The sequence below is a fragment of the Lupinus angustifolius genome, chromosome LG04 (assembly GCF_001865875.1).
Source record: "Lupinus angustifolius cultivar Tanjil chromosome LG04, LupAngTanjil_v1.0, whole genome shotgun sequence".
Lineage (NCBI taxonomy): Eukaryota > Viridiplantae > Streptophyta > Magnoliopsida > Fabales > Fabaceae > Lupinus > Lupinus angustifolius.
In genome coordinates, this window is record NC_032012.1 from 23,727,393 (window position 1) to 23,746,024 (window position 18,632).

At 28.6% G+C, this 18,632-nt stretch overlaps 1 protein-coding gene and 1 long non-coding RNA gene across 2 annotated transcripts in view; one reads left to right on the top strand and one right to left on the bottom strand.

The window, feature by feature from the left end:
- The window catches only part of LOC109346367, an 8,316-nt gene extending 7,574 nt beyond the window's left edge, over positions 1-742 (bottom strand). The window contains exon 1 of the long non-coding RNA XR_002107514.1: positions 732-742. This is a non-coding gene — a long non-coding RNA (uncharacterized LOC109346367). The remainder of the gene's footprint in view (positions 1-731) is intronic.
- On the top strand, positions 13,734-16,218 carry LOC109344745. Its single transcript, XM_019583499.1, has 8 exons — positions 13,734-13,866; positions 13,999-14,064; positions 14,443-14,721; positions 14,801-14,944; positions 15,277-15,335; positions 15,419-15,511; positions 15,607-15,708; positions 15,949-16,218. Exons 1-8 carry the CDS (start codon positions 13,734-13,736, stop codon positions 16,216-16,218), a joined length of 1,146 nt encoding a protein of 381 aa, XP_019439044.1.

Here is an 18,632-nt window from a genome sequence, read left to right on the forward strand (position 1 = left end):
ATATATATTCATGAAAAATATATGTATTTTAATTAGTAATATAACAAATCAATTATTAGACTCTTTTTATTAAATTTATCAGAAAAAATATCTGTCATATCCTAACTTAGTGTGTTTTTAATTTATGAGTTATTTTCATACAATGATTATTAGCTAAAACATAATAAATAAATAACATTTAATTATACAATATTTGAATGCTAAAAATATATTCAAATATTTATACACAATGAACATTAATCTAAAATAAAACATAAGCATTTAAGAGATATGCTAAAAAATTCTTATGACTTTATATGATACTTATAAACGTAATAAAAAAAATATGATGCAAAAATAACTCTTTATATTTATAATTTTATATAGAGAATATAGATGTGAGATATTATCCAATACAATTTGAAGTTTATTTATTGAGTTATTTAAGAATCAAATATTTTCTATAATCACACTTTCAACAAATAAATGTTTAACAATCACATTTATAATTGTTAATATTCTACGTATATACTCAAAAATCAATGTTAATATTGCATCTATATGAATGAATGGGAAATATAATGTTTCAATACATGATTTATTGATATTATAAAGTATATGTATATTATATTTGCATTATGCATAAACAAAGAAGCGACATGTGCAAGTACACGGGTACCCTGCTAGTTGTATCAATAATCAACTTTCTCATAAATATAATGTTGGAAAGTTTTCATGATGAGAGAATTTACTCAATGATGAAATATTAAAGATGATGATCATTTTCATTATCTAGCATTCATAAACGCATCTTAATATGTTTATAGAGAATATAATGAATGAACTTTTTTTTGTGTACCAAAAAATTGTATGTCCAAACCATTTTTATCCTTATTTCTTTCTCTAAAGGGAACTAGGATCTTCTATCCCAAAATTTATTGTCATCATGTATTTCACCAAATAGCATAAAATGTTGGAGAATTTCTCCATCCGAAATCCATATATTAAATGCGGAAGTCCTTATGACCATGACTTTGTTCCCATAACCTAATGTTTATGCCCATACATAAACCCAAATGTAACAACCATGGTCCAGGCCGAAGAAACCCCAAATGAGTTCATGGTGAAGATGAAGAACATACCTTGTTGAGTCATTTCCGGAATCTCGAAGGTATGAGGGTGCGATGAACTTCCAGATGATAGAGCGCCGAATGGTTTTCCTTAGTTTCTCTAGAGGGGAATGAGAAAAATGCCTCAGTTCTTGAGAGTGTCTTGTTGTGTTGTGAGGAGCCTTATCTTATATGCCTTATGGATGAGTTAATAGTGTTATATCTTTATGGATAACACTATCCTCATCCTACCTTATTCTCCTCAACCTTTACAAATGGGGACCATAACCTATAAAAGTAACCCCGTAGTGGTTATTACTTTAGTTGCAATAATTCTGATTCAGTCCATTCATCAAATCAGAAATCGCCTGAAGGTATATATACTTATATTATTTCATGACACATATGCCCTTAACCACTAAACTAATTATTGAATATCATTTTATATTTTGGCTAATTACATAATGGCCATAACACAATTATAGAATCATATTTGTGACCTATAAATTGTCAGAAATTCTAACATAAAAATTTTATTTTATTTTTATTTTCAAGTATATGACAACTTTCCATTGAATTGAGATATAATGTGACATAAAAAGTGGGACAACTGATCCTACTAAAGGACCATGACCTATATTTATAAGGAGTTTATACTCCACGAAGAGTGTCACCCCTTTGAAATCCTTCTCTTTCATAAAAAGTCAAGATTATTTATAGTTTTTTTATTTCTAATCTTATCCGTATAAAAATGGAAATAAGACATTTGGCTACATAATATTTTTTATGCATAAACCTTAGTTTGCGTGACTCCACGATAAATATGTTACCAAAATTTCTTACAAGAGGATGAAGATAATTGAATGTATTTTATATATTTAACATGGGGATGATATCAATTTGTGGGGTGGGAAAAAATGGTTCGGGTACTAGAAGTTAGAATTATATTTGACAATTGTTTAAGATGGTGTAGCATGAAGCATTATTGCATTATTCTAGAAGAAAATTAGCTTTTACTTTTCAACCAATCACAGCTAGAGTGATTTTTTATTTTTATTCAAAAAAAAGAAAAATAAAGTGAAAGAAAATTTGAAATAGCAAAAAGAAAAGGGATCTAACCGTGACTTATTCTTATGCTTTTGTAATCTCTTGCCTTTTTCCATTTTGATGGGCCAAATATGTAGTAAAGTGACTGTGTTTAGCAACGGGCGTTGGTTCAAGTGGTACATGTTTGATTCCCCTTAAGCAAGAATCCGGGTTTGAGTCTTGTAGATGGAAAAAATGCCCGTTGGGAGAGTTAGCCCCACTTACTTGTGAATGTGTCCAGCTCGGACAAGATTGCCTCCAGTGCGAGGATACTTGTGGGAAACAAAAAAAAAAAAATGATTGTGCTGCAAATTTTGTTAGCACAGGTGTGTTCTTTCTCTAATCACGCTCAAAAGGGTGTGTCTATGCGTCTCTCCGACTCAGCCTTTATGATACCAGCAATATGGTAAATAAGGATTTTGATGTCGCTTATCTTTCTTATAACCCAATAACCAGTGCTCTAACTTCATTTCACAATGTTGGGCATATTTCATTTATTTCACTACTTAAATATTACTATTTAAATATAATATTAAGATTAAGATGACACTCTAGTTACTTCTATATATATAGTACTTCATTCTATTTTTTATACTTATATTTATAATAGCAATATATACTTATATTGGTAACTTTATTGTGAAGGTTAGATATCAGATGATATTATATGAGTAATTTAATATATATTGAAATCATATATAAGAGAATGAGACAAATAATGTAAGACTTATTTCTTAATATGTTCGCTTCACATAAGCATGCTTAACTAGGTTAATAGTTGTATTTTACTAATGATTATTCCTACTCTAATATGTTAAGTTTTATTTCAAATCTAATTAGTAATGAAAGAAATAATCTAATAAATATTTAAACCATATTTAAATGAGATGTAAAATTTATGTCCATACATATATCATGGGAGTCATAACATGTTATAATGAGAAGCAAGTACCATACAATAACACACAAAATAAAATATATAATGACACTTTTAATCCTTTGTTTACCATAAAATCACAATTTTTTTTATTAAAAATATAAAAAAAAATAATCACTTATATTTTTATTAATGGAGAAGATTTTTATTATTTCTCGTAACCTCACCCATTATTGAACTTTTATTTCTTGCTAGAAGACACAATATAATCATTGACTTTTTTGAATCTTATCAGTGATTACACAATAGTTGAGGAAAGACGTTGATAAAATAGGTAGGGTAATTCTAGGGTGTCTGATTCTCATTTTCCTTATAAGAAATGAAAGTTTATATTATTTCAAACATATCAATTAACTAGTAAATAAATGGATGTGGATCACATGTCCTTATTCTTGTTCTTCTTAGTGTAATCACAAAGTTGTATTCATTTAAAAAGAAAAATTATAAAAATAGAAATTAATATTTTAATATTATTTTGTGATGTTTGATTGGTTCAGGATAAAGAGACATGAAAATTATGAGACATATGATCCTTGCCCGTAGGGGTGGTAATTAGATGAGTTTGGATGAATTTAGATTTGGATCCTAATGGATGGATGAAAAACTATCCATCAATCCATATAAATTCATTACATAACATTTTTAAATTATCTAATCCATCCATATCCAATGGATTCCAATCCATACATTATATTCATGTATCTATTTTAATCGATTGGATGAATATCCAACCCATTTTTTAATTTGAACTAAACATTTTTTAAAGAAGTATTATTCAAAGAATTTTTTTAAATTATTATTTAATAAAGCATTTTAAATTATTATTTAATAAAGCATTTTTAGATATCAATTTAAAAAACATGTCACAGTGTATTTTTAAGGTAATTTTCAACCATGTATGATTTGAGCATTAATGAATTAATTAGTACCATAAGTGATCCTATGAGAGAACATTTTCCAATATATACGATCATATGGCTCTGACCATATCTTGGTGCATAACAAAAAATAAGGAGTGAAACCAGTATCACAACAATGCAAATGAAACTTTAAAGTCATTTTTTAAAATCACACTTTCAATTTTCAATATTATATATATATATATATATATATGCAAATAAAAACTAGTATTAGCATTAAGTATAACAATTTATATCATAGAGGACATGTGACAAGCCTTCACACTCATAATATATATATATATATAAATAAAAACTAGTATTAGCATTAAGTGTCACAATTTATATTATAGAGGACATGTCACAGTGTATTTTTAAGGTAATTTTCAACCATGTATGATTTGAGCATTAATGAATTAATTAGTACCATAAGTGATCCTATGAGAGAACATTTTCCAATATATACGATCATATGGCTCTGACCATATCTTGGTGCATAACAAAAAATAAGGAGTGAAACCAGTATCACAACAATGCAAATGAAACTTTAAAGTCATTTTTTAAAATCACACTTTCAATTTTCAATATTGTAATGCATGTAGGATTGTGTTGTTAGAAATGTGAGAGAGATTTTTATATTAATATTGAATTAATTGGAAAATAATTGTTTTTATTTTTGGATGAATTGGGAATCCATCCAAATATATATACTCATGAGTATTCATTGAATATAATAGATAAATTTGAATTCATTCATTATCAACACTATTCATTGGATTATATTCATTTAAATCTATTAGTTCTAACGTATAGATTTGGATGAATTTAATTTGGATGGATTTTAGATTATAAATAAATTTGTCGCCATACTTGTCCGTAAATAAACACCACCGTTTCAATATTTCAACATAATTGGAACCCTCATGAGAATGAATAAAATCTTGGTAGAATTTACAAGTGTTGATATTTTACTCATTTTCTTGACTACTCAAAAATTTCAAATGCGCATGCCATTGTGTTAGCCATATACAAAATGTTAACGTTCATTGTGGAGTCCACACTGGAAATCAAGTGATGCACGTTGGCTGGACTTTGAAAATTGTTCGTTAGATACCATGACTAAAATTTTGTTTACTTTTACCAATAAGAAACAACAATATTATTAAATAGGTAAATTTCTTAAATCTTAATGTCCCCATGTGTATGAGAAAAACTTTGCGGAATGAGGGAAAAATCATATTGATAATTTATATGTTATGAAAGAGATTAATATCAACTATGGACTTAGGACACTAACACACTAGATGCATCAAATTTTTTTCTTCTTGATTGTGAATTGTGTTGTGAATGTTTATTAAACGAGTAATGATATATTCTTATAATAATTCTTTATATCTACAAGAAACTAACATATGTCATTTATAAGTTAATTATTAATAAATAAATTATCAATTTTGTGACATGTGCCACATTTGTGGATATAATGATTTGTAGAATGATTTAATAGAAGAATATACTATTTTTCTTATTATATTATTAAAATAACATTTTTTTAGGGTGGAGGAAATATGAAGAGGTAGAGAAAGGACATGTAAAAAGAAAATTGATCTTTAGAATCTTGTATAAGTTCAAGAAGAGTAATTTCTTCTTGAACGAGTCTTGATTTGTGTAATTTTAACACTTCTATTGAGCAACTTAATATGAATTATGTTAAACTCAATTTTCACTTTTAATACACTTCAAAGACTGAAACCTTAAACATGTATGGTTAATAGGAGGAAAAATAAGATATAGAGGATGCCAGCTACAAATGCGCAATTATATTGACATGATATTTGTTACTAAATAGCAACGATGGTACTTTTGGCATTTATGGATTTAGAGAATGCTAATAAGTAACTTCAACACTTTTTAACAAAGTGTGAAAATAAGCTTTTATAAGGGAAGTCATGTGTTTTTTTTGGTAATATCAAATATATCTCTTCACATTTTTAAGTAGAGAACTAATTTTTCGAGGGCATAACTATAATTCATTTCAATTATCCTAAAGATCTAATAAGATATTACACTACTATACCAACAAATTGTTAATAAAAAAATAATGTATTTAAACTATAATGAAGTGTTGAACACTATTTTTAATTTTCTTATATGTTTCCATCCTTATCTTGGTGGTGTTCATTACTCAATCATCCGCATCAAATTGGATGCACTAACTTGTGGGGTTGGCTGCACCTTGGGCCAACCATCACCCCAATATCCATTCACTACAATCTAGGTTAATGCCCCACTACACATAACACACTATCCCAATCATCAAAATAATATATTTTCCTACTAATTTTTCTATTTATAAAAAAAATGATATATGTTATAATGTGATATTTTATTTATTAATAATTGGTTTTACAAGTGACATAGTGGATATGATCATTAATAAAAGAATTTAATAGGAAAGAAATATCATTATCCATTATATTTCTATCATCTTTCCCAACTCAACCCTCTCTCAATAATAAGGTAATAAATGCTAAAAGTTGCCCATAAATGCCTCGTTTGGTGTTGAGCAGCGTAGTGAGAAAATTACTACTTAATCACCACCACGTTCACATACGCAGACAAACAAACCCCATCAAATTCTCTACCATTTATATTTTTAGTTTTTTTCTCCATGAAAAAATGAAGATGAAATTTTCAAGAGCATAGGAAACCGTGCTAGTGGAGTTTTTTTGCATTCCCCAGAAATAGGTACATTAAACCAAATTTTTTAACTCCACTTTTTCCTCTTCACAATTTCAAGTGCATATTATAAATGATATAACAATTGATATTTAGAGGGTGTTAGTTAGTTTTTGTCCTATTTTATTTCTTAATAAATTATATCTCATTAATATTACAGGAAAAAATATCAACAAATTGTTGATACTTATGTAAGGTTATGCTATATACACATGATAATCAAAAGATTCAGGCTTCATGTGAGCAATATTTATTAGGAGAGACAATTACATACCCGAAAAAGATTAATTTTTTACTCAAAGGGTGATAAATATCATTGATAATACCAAAAACTATTAGAGGAAAAATGTATGGATGGTATAAGAGATTTTATATATCATCTAGCATTCATACTTAATTATTATTGACTTTTAACAAAAAGTAATACAAATGAACGGTGAATAATACATTAATTATGTATAAATCTTTCCAAGGTTCATAGATATTATAATGTTTATATTATAGTAAATTACACTAACATCACATGAGTTTTAGTGAAATTACACAAACTACCCGTTACTTTTTTACACCTGTACAAACTTCCCCTAATTTTTATACTTTCATTACATTGACCACCCATGCATAAGAAATAAGTGTAATCTTTTAAACAAAAAATGTGATAAATACAGTTAAGTTAAATAAAACATGATATATTGTGGAGACAAGTCCAAATAATACACGAGTCAATATTTCTTTATTATTTTTGGTTCGTTACACTATATTATAACATTTAAACAATATTTCTATAGAATTGTTGATGCACTTTGTAACAAAAAATAATAAAGATACATTGATTTGTATATTATTTAGACTTGTCTACACGATATATCATGTTTTGTTTTACTTGGTTGTATTTATCACATTTTTTGTTTAAAAGATTACATTTATTTTTTATGCAGTGGTGGTCAGTATAATGAAAGTATAAAAATTAGGAGAGATTTGTGTAGGTATAGAAAAAATGAGGGATGGTTTGTGTAATTTCACTGAAACTCAGAGGATGTCAGTGTAATTTCCTATTGATATTATATCTCTCAATTTAAATTTACCATTATCATTAATAATAAATTATATATTGTTATTTGAGTATAAAATCAATGTATTGTCAGTATAAAGATTTATACACATGTACTTCATCATTCATTTAGATTACTTTTTTAAAAAGTTGATAACAATTAAATATCAATAGTGGATAATAAGTGTATATTTAAAGTAACAAATTTATTGAATTATAAAAATGTTATATTGCATAATAATAATAATAATAATACACAATGCAACCACAAGCTAAAATCTCTCCCTTATATAGGACCCATCATGTCTCCCCTTCTTCCCATGCTTACTAACTCTCTCCTTCAGTTCTTTCTTCCAAGGCCAAGCCTTAATAGCATATATAACTACGTCGCTATAGTTTGAGGCATTTTCATTTCCTTGAGCTCTTTTCCTAGCACCTAATAACATGGCCTCTAAAAGGGTATCTTCGAAAGTTCAGGCGGCAGTGGTTGAATATTCTCTCTCCGTCATAGAAGGTGGTGGTGTAGGGTGGAAGGGCTCTTCTATAAAGAAGAACCAAAGGTGAAAACGATGAAAGAAGACACATAACAAATGCTTTGCAATTACACTCAGCCCATCATCATAGATAAGGTGCAGAACTGAGAGAGTGTGATCATTGCATTGCGGGGAATTGAGGGTAGCGGTCCGAATTACCTTAAAAAAATTATTGGTTTTGTATCATGTTGTTTTTTTACGTATTCACCATTGATTTTCTCTTTGTTTTTTTATTTTAATTCCAATTATGTTTATGTTATGACTTATGATCTATGATGGAAATATCAAACATCGAATGTAAGAGATGCATACGAGGTTGCTGGAAAATGGGGATTATGGAAGTTAAGTTTGGGGAGTTAATGCAGCTGGCATGCATCACTTACACCCATCAATGTATTTTGCTTTGTTATGAATTTGGTTTAAGGAAATGTGACTTTGGTTTTCTATTTTTTTTCTTCTCTCCATTGTGTCATTGTTCAGCTTTTGATTTATCTTCCTTCGATAGGAGATGCAAAGTAGACAATGAATGATAAGTTACTAAACGTCCAAAATGAAATAAAAAAAGAATGAGAAGAGAGGCAAAGTAATTCAAAAAAGAGACTATGATGCCTTTGGTGACAGAAAGTTGTGCACTTTGGGCTTTAACATTTCTTGATTTCAATCTTATTTGAATGAAACAATTGATAAATTAATATTCCAACATGAATTGAATCGCAAGAAATGAATCAAGTTTATAGACAAAGAAATGGATCAAGTTAAATACATGATGTGTCAATTTCAAGGACAGCTACTAGCTAATTTTCCGTTAAAATTATGTGTGTACTTTGTATCGCAAACATAAATGACCCAAAAAAGAGGCTATTAATTATGCTTTTCAACATGTAAAACTCGCTCTATTATATTTTTTTACAGCAGAAATAAGATAAAAAAACTAAAGCTAGAAAGAAATAACTATGTCTGGAATGTGAAACCCTTCATGAAGGATATAATCTTAAATTTGCAAGTTGCATGTTATTAACAACATGAGCAATGAGTAAGATGAATATGCAAATCCCTAGTAAGGATGTTAAATGCTTCCAAGAACTGGTCTCTACGATTAATGTTAATCTTGCTTATTTGATTATTACTAAGGTTTATATATATATATATATATATGACAGATGAAAATGAAACCCCACAGAAGGATCTAGTAGCTATTTTATATTCAGAAGAGAAGATCATGGAAACCAATTTGTTGTTTTTTAAAGGTTCAAGATTTTGGATCTTGGAATTCTTTTAGGTGGGCGAGAAAAATGTACAAGCAAATAGGGGTTTTATTTCTTCAATAAGGCATAGATAAGTTTTTTAATTTCATTTTTATAGACAATACATATAAAAATCATTAGCATACAAGTTTATTGGTAAACTATCCTTGTGGACGATGGATTGTAAAATTTCCTCCTTAAGAAACCGCTGTCTTATACTTTGATCCACCATGCTAAAAATTTCAATTCATTAACACATGTAGTTGAAATTTGGGTTAAAGTGGTTGGTTTCTTTTATTCTTCTATTAAGGGATATTTCTATGGTAGGTGGTCTTTAATATAGACACTTACTGCATTATGATTTTTTAGCAGAAGTATTGTCCAATACACATGGAACATGATGAGTGAGTCCAAAGTAATGTTAGATGTTCTTAGTTTTTACAAAGACTGCAAGGGCACAAAAAACGGTTGGTGATATAATTTAGAAATAGCTATTGGTTAATACAAATGTAATTTTATTCAAAAAAAGAAGTTGCAAACCAAAAAGGCAAAAATACTTGGAGAACAATGTTGCCATATTAGCTTTTGGTTAGAAATTCATAATTTCTAATTAAGGTGAACATCATATCTTTAATACAATTATATCAGCTATTTATTTTTTGTTACAAAATAAGTGATCTAATTAATGACAACATATTAAGACTTCTAAAGCAAATAACGAATATGAGATTAATGAGTGGATACACAAATGGTTGGCCTATACGGGATAATAGGAACCCTATAAGTTAACACATAAGAAACGATATGGTCCCCAATACACCAAATCATAAATAGTTTTCGCCTCTCCCCATCAGAGAGAGAAAATGAAGGTCCCAAAAAGAATCAAAGATTTGGTTGAGGAAGACCATCACACCAAAACCTCTTTTAAAAGGTATATCAAAGGAGTTCATCAAAGAACATGCATTCAGATATTCAAATATGACTTTATATCATTGTTTTATATTATGTGTGAGAGTCATGATATTCAAGATCATAGAAATGATATTTCACCAATCATCGTGAAATATCTAACAAGTGGTATCAAAGCTTTAAGTTCTGAATTTTATGAACCTTAATTTTTTCAAACTTGAGGATTTGTATGCTTCCGTTATTGGTTATGTAAATTGGGTATTTAGGAATAATGGGGATAATTTTTATCTCCTTTTGCTTATTTAAATTATGAGTAATTTGTATTATAAATCCTTGCAACATGTGTTGAAGTATATATTTAGATCTGTGCATGAACATTGCATTAAATTTTATGACCCTGTTATGTAATATGTATATGATGTGTGTACTAATGTCTTACTATTGGACATTGACTTTTGTTACTTCACAATTTTTGTAATTTGTTAGAGTATATGTATTATATATATATATATGTGTGTGAGCAATATGTATTTCTTATACATTAGGGTATTATGCAATCTGAATATCTGCATATATGTTATATATATAATTATGGTTTGATCAAATATATTCCTCTATATTTGGGATTTTTAAATACTATATTTATTGTTTTCAATTCCTTTTTAATATGGTTATTACATAAAATATGTACCTACCATCATCAGCAATAAACATGTGATTCACCTTGTTTTAAGACACTCATAAGTAAGGATTGAAGTTAAGTTATATATATTACCTTTAAGCTTAATGCTTGTAATTAAATATATATATTGTGTATATATTGTATTTTGGAAGTGCACATATATGTATGAAATAATTGACCAAATTTATATAAAAAATATGCTCTTGATGTTTTAAAGTTGGGCATGATCATATTCAATTTGGAATTTTTTTATAATGATTAGCATATATTAATTTATGCATTTAACTCTTGATCTATTATGTATTTGATTAAGATTGCATCCATTTTTATGTGTTGATATATATGTAATATATTCTTTTTGATTTGAAATTATATTGTGGATTAGATTTGTTAATCATAAAATATATCAAATATGAAGGCTTTAATTACAAGATTATACTTTTTTTTTTATAATGGACCCATATTGTTTTTTTTTCCTCGTAATTATTTCTGAATTAATTGATGCAATATGTTGCCAAAGTAATCTCTATTGTGGAAATAGATTAAAATTACACAAATGAATATGAGATTATTTATGCGAATTGTGTTTGGCCCAAAGGAAGACACAATTTAATCAAATAATAACATACTTGTGATGATAAATATGTAACAAATATAAAGGTTTTTTCATGTGAATAATAGTCGGTCCAAAGAAAAGTTATTGTTTGACAGAACTAATTGTTAATATTTGATCATTACATTGAAAGAATCACTTACAAATTAATTTCTCTGTCCAAAGACTAGAAATTGATATTGTGCTAGATATCTTGTGATTAGTCTATCATATGAACTTGTCTTGTTTTATGTGTAAGACTCAGATTTCAACTAAGAGGGGGAGGTGAATTAGTTGACCAGAAATTATGACAACTTTTTCTGCAAAATATTTTCTGCAAAAAGTAAGAGTTGACGTGCAGCGAATATTATTGCAGAAAATAAACAAGAATAAATCAAAGAGGTAAGGGAGAAGAGAGTACACAAGGATTTTATACTGGTTCACCTTCATGTCTACCGAAGGCTACGTCAAGTACTCTTGCAGTACAAGAGATTTTCCACTAAATATTATGAGTTGTAATTACAATACCTTACCCCAGATCTCTATGTACCTTACACACTCACTAATATTTATACCCTTGGAAAACACATTTCCAAGTAACTCTATCCCCTTTCTATTCACACACCTGAAAGAAAGTTATTACAATGAATGAAGAATTTGAATGATGACTTTGGATTGCCTTTACAAGTATGAAATATAATAACACTTGCAATCCAATCAACTCTTTTGTATACTTAGTAATAATGCTCTTTAAGTTTATAAAACTTTGAAACACTTTACTTCAAACAACTCTAAAAATGACTTTCAAAGTTTGAGTGCAAGTTGCTTAGAAGTGCATAAATATTTCAGAAAACTGTAGGAAAGTTGTGAGAAAAGAATTAAAGAGTTATGAAAGAGTTGATCAAAAAGGTTGTTTTCATTGTGAGTTCTAATGCCTTTAAATAAGCTTTCCAATCTGCCATTGTGCATTTATGAAAAAGTAGAAATTGTTTGGAATGAAGACATTTCGTTTGGGATGAAAACTCTTGAGTTTCAAATATGAAAAACTGATGTAACAACTCTCAGTAACCAATTACAGAATTGAGTAACTCAAATGTTCTGTCCAACAGTGAATTAAAATTCACTTAGAGTAATCGGTTACTCCAATTCAAATATTGTTGGATAACTGGTTCTCACTCATGTAATCTATTACTCAAATTTTAGTAACCTGTTACACAGTATTTTGAAAAATGTTTCATTTAAAACTTAAAGTGTTTCAATTCCTTTTAAAATATTTTGAGCATTACTACTTTAATATATTAAATATTAAAGAGTATAAGATAGAAGTACATATTTAGACTTAGACTAATTTTCTTGAAGCTTTAATCTTCTTGGTCTTCATAAGTAATCTTTCTTTTCTTCCTTTTGGTGATGTTGGTGTCTTCATCAAAACCTTGCCAAGGTCAGGAGCAAAGATCTTCTTCACTTTATGTATATTACCTGACTTGTTTGTTTAAATAGTTGCAACACTTATGGTTTGTTACATTGTTTGGATAGTTGCCCTACCATGTTTAATCATCTATAAAATGGTAATATTTTTTTTATGGAAAATTCAAAGGGACTATCACTGAAATTTGAAATGCAGTCCTTGAAATGAGAATGATGCAATGCTATCAATAGGCTATAATGCATATATGTATTTATACGTGGATATAAATAAAATATGTTTTTGATTAAGGTTATGTTGAATCAAACTCAACTAAATGGATTTTCTTTAGAAAATAAAATTGTTTGACATTTTAAGTGAACATATTAAATAAGAAGTCGCAAAAGTGACATTTTGTTGTTGTGAATTCTTCATGATAAATATCAAATACTAGTACGTATATGTATCCATGCGAGTATTAATCGGCCCAAAGGAAGATTGAATATTTGGCCGGATTATATACACATGTGATGGTAAACATGTGATTATTATAAAATTGCATATGTGAATGATAAATCAGTCTGGTATTGTTATGTCTGTTGTAACTAAGAGATTTTCAAGTGGTAAGGAACCTAGTGAAATATCAAGTGACGTTATGTACTATGGGAAATTGGTTGACATCATAGAGTTAGACTACTATGGTAAGTTAAGAGTTGTGTTATTCAAATGTGATTAGGTAGACACTACACTTAACAAGGGAATCAAAATTGATAAATTTGGGATAACAAGTGTAAACTTTTCATGTTTAATACACACCGGTGCAAATGAAGCAGATGAACCATTCATCCTTGCAACTGATGCTAGAATGGTATATTATATTGATGATCCAGTTGATCAAGGTTGGTGTTGTGTTTGCCACATGAAGCCTAGAGACATCTATGATATGGGTGATCTGAACTTTGAGGACTTAGAAGAGTCATCAATGGAAGACATATCTTTTTTGTGAGCAACATTTGGAGAACATCGAAGAATTACAATTAGTGCAGGAAGGTGTAAATGAACAAGAACAAGAAAAACATGGATCAAATAATGATGAAGATTGTGATAATTTTAGTGATGATGAAGAAGGAAGAATGTTAGAGTAGTTTAATATCCTATATTATGTACTTGACAATATAAAATAGACTTTTTTTACAATTTGTGCCACACTTTTTGCATTATATCTTTAATAATTCATGTTATGATTCATTTAGTATATATTTTGTTTCTTGTTATAGTTCTTTTCTTAGCAAACTGTGCATGTAATTGGTTCAATATGAAGCGTGCGAATTCAGGACAAGTAATGTTAGAAAAGCTACAAGGACAAAAAGGTAAAAACAGTAGCGAAAGTACCCAAAATATGCAACAACAAACTAGTGACAATCAAGAGGGTGTTGAACCTGCACATGTGAACACAAACGATGCTTCATATGGTGATGACAACTTTGAAACCTCCTCAAACTCTAATGAAACTCAATCAAAAGATAGAGAAGAACCCTTATTTGTCAAGGTTAAAGGTAAGAGCAATATTCCATTAGCTTCAATATGTTATTATGTGTTTACCTTTAATACTTTGCTTCTTGTACATAATTGCAGATACCTCTTCAGGAGAAATTGAAACTCGAAAAATGCAAGCAATTCAGGTTTGGCATTTGGAAAAAACTAAAAAAGTTATTGTGGAACTCAATGGTTATGGACAAGGCAATGACAATGGCTCAAACTTACTTGTGAGGTTTCTTGGTAAACTAGCTCAAAACTCAACAATTTGTCCTATTTATGTTAAAAGATGGGATTGGATGTCAAAGGATAATAGATACCAACAATGGAAATATATTGAGGTAATTATTTAAAAAATTTTTGCAATTTTAATAGTTTTTTCCTATTGTCATTGAAAATTGACTAGCGTATTTAATAATGTGTGAAGGAAAATTTTGAGTTTGATTATGTTGCTGGAGTCAAATGGGCTATAAGTACTCTAGGTGAAAGATGTAGGACCTATAAATATAGGTTAAGGTGTAAGTATTTCTATCCTAATGAAAGTAAGGAAGACATACTTGCTAATCCTCCTTCAGGTTTAGATTGTGCTGATTGGACTGCATTTGTGCATCATTATAAGGAGGATAAGATGAAGGTAAACATTATGTTGTGAAGTATTTAATTTCTCCAAGACTTGTATTTTTTTAATATAATGACTACAATGTTTGGCAATTGTAGAAACAAAGTTTGGCGAACACTAGAAGTCGCAAAAATCTTAAAGTTTCCCATGCTGGTGGTAGTATGAGCAATGCAAGGAGAGGTCGTCAAATGGTAAGTTGTCCTAGGTAATTGTATTATTGTAAAGAATGAGTTTTGTGAATGTAAAAACTTATGTTTTAATATATATATTTCATTGGTTGCGTTAGGAGCTAAAATTGCAAAGACCTGTATGTCGTGGTGAGGTTGTTTTGTCAACTTTATTGAAGAAGGATGGAAGCTATGTAAGCGAAGAAGGAAAAACTCTAGCTGTAAGTAATTTAAAGTCTTTTCATACATGATGTGTTACATATGTCCTAAAAAGTGTATCATTTTTAGAACCATTTCCTAAGTTGTGAAATGGATAATGGTATGCAGTTAGTTAGGTAGGCAAACGCATAATATCATTTTGTCCTTTCTGATTCTATTGATGCAATTTTCCATTATAGGTTACTGCCATGCAATTTGCATTTTGCCACTATATAAATTATTAATTTCTTGTTATTTAATAGGATAAAATATCAGAGCATTTACCTCAAGATCAAGAAAATGTCACTACTTCAGGTGTTTCATCAAAGGTATTTGCTCATCCTAATGATGCAATTGGAAAAGCATATGGAGCTGAACATTCAGGTCGAGTGCATGGTTTGGGCACTGGTATTTGTCCCTCCAGTGCTTTTGCACATACTCAGAATCGTTTGGCTACTCTTGAGAAGTTTCTAGTCAAAAATTTTGGTAGTGAGTTAACCATTTTCGCTCGAGTTAACCACTTTCGCTCGTGATGTTCCACCATCTTAGATATGGTTTCTTAGAATTCATGAACTTATATGATCATAACATTTTGCATTTTGTTTTTATAAGGATTTTTGAATGTTAAACATTTGGTAATTGTATAAGATTCAATTTTCTAATGGTATAACACTTAATACTATTATTATTAGCTAGCAAATATTTAATTTTATTATAAATTTACCATTATATTATTGAAAATAAAGATTGTGAGACAATGATACATTGGGATCATGAGAGGAGTATGTACGAAAGTAAATTTAAATAAATTTAATTAGCCACGGATGGATTGTGGAAAAATAAGCAACTTAGCCACGGTTGTGGTGTGGCAAAATCAGCAACTTAGCCACGGTTCGTCTGTAGCTGAATTAAACAGACTGTGGCTAAATAAATGTTACCACATTTCACAGAAGTGTAGCGAAATAACATAATGACCGTGGCTAATTTTTAGCAACGCCATTCCTTGCCACAACAACATTAAGTGTGGCCACTCAATCTAGCTACGGTTTTTTTCCCACTTTAGTCAAGGTTGAAACTATGGCTAACAGGAAGTTTTACTGTAGTGTATCATTGATCCTAATAGAGAAAAAACAATATCTGGCTTAAAATAGTCATATCTTTGATTTGATTTAATTTAATTGTAATAATGAAATTGATTCTTCTACATTAATTCTATTAAAAACAATCATGATATACAAAGTTGTATGTATTATAATATATATTTAATTTATATTTTCTTTGATTTATTTATGATTCCTTAATTTAGGCAATGTTCATTGTGGATATTTTTTTTAGAGTTTAAATTTGATTCTAATATTGCAATGTTAATATTACCGTCATCAATTTGTTAATTTAGGTAATCCTCAACCTTATATGCCTATATTATTCATTATTTCGTTTTATATTCGTTATAGATCAACAATCATCATTTTTCATTACATTGAAAAAATAAACATGATGGAAAACAAGAATGTCTTTCCGCAACAACTTTAACCACTTTAATTACATTCACTTCTATTTTAGCTAAATAAATTTATTTTGTTAAATAAATTCATTTAGTGATAATTGATTTTTAACAATCCTTGTCAGCCAACTTTCCATGTCCTTTATGTGTCTTTCCCCAACAACTTTAACCATTTTAATTACATTCACTTATATTTTAGCTAAATAAATTTATTTTGTTAAATAAATTCATTTAGTGACAGTTGATTTTTTAACAATCCTTGCTGGCTAACTTTCCATGTCCTTTATGTGATTGGAAAAATCACAATTTGAAATTGAAACTGCTTATTAAGGACATATGACTTTTCAAACGAAAAACTTAGTTAAATATAAAGTTTTTTTTGTATAAGTCAATTGAGATGCTTGGATTATGTAATTGTTCTAATAAACAAATTGTTATTAAATCTAAATACTGGCATTTTATTTTTTTACGCTTTTCTCTGCTCTTATCTATTTACTTCCTTACCTAATCACATATAAAAACAAGATTTGTGTCATATATTAATTGCAAGTGATCAATTAATAATAAATCAAACAGTTAATGGAAAGATAGTAAATTAATAGGTTGAAGTTATTTTACTTTCTTATTTATTTATTTATTTATTTATTTATTTATTTATGTTGATGTTTAGTTTAACATCCATGGGAGATTGGAGTGATTAATGAATGAGGTATTATCCATAAAGTTGAGTTGTAGCTCTCAATATATTATGAGATGCAAGACTTTGATGTTTTTTATATCACAAAATAAATTAATTTTTTTTATCAGCTTTGAAAAATGGTGAAAATAAGATACGAAGAATGCAAGATTGATTAATAAAGTAAATGAATATTTACTTACTAACTAATTTAGAGTGTGTTGGATTAGAAAATTTGTAAATTAACAAGTTATTGATGAGGTTAGGCCATGTTATTTATTCAAGAGGTTCTACCCCTTGTTATTTAATATCAGAGGTTCTAGGCTATGTTATTCGATCACAATTCTAATTCATCATTCAAATACATAAATATTATCTTTCATAAGGTGATTATCAACAATTTTTTATTTTACAAATTACTTTATATTTTTTAAATAAATTCATGCAAAATATATTATCACTCGTACGAATGCACGAGTAACCTACTAATTATGTATTGAACGATATGGTTATTTCTAGTTTTAAGTTTGCTAGTAAAGTCTTCAATAATTGCCCAAATAAAATAATATCTTGTGACAAACATGTTGTTAGTGTGGATACAATGAATGTCCAATTTTCATGGCATAATATAGACTGTGCTTTTTATTGGGAAAAGTTACGTATATAGTATAGTCAAACTACATTATTACACATTTAGTATATGTTTCGAAATATTTAAAGAAGTAATGTAGTTTTTAGGGAACTCGTGGATGAGATCCACGACTTTG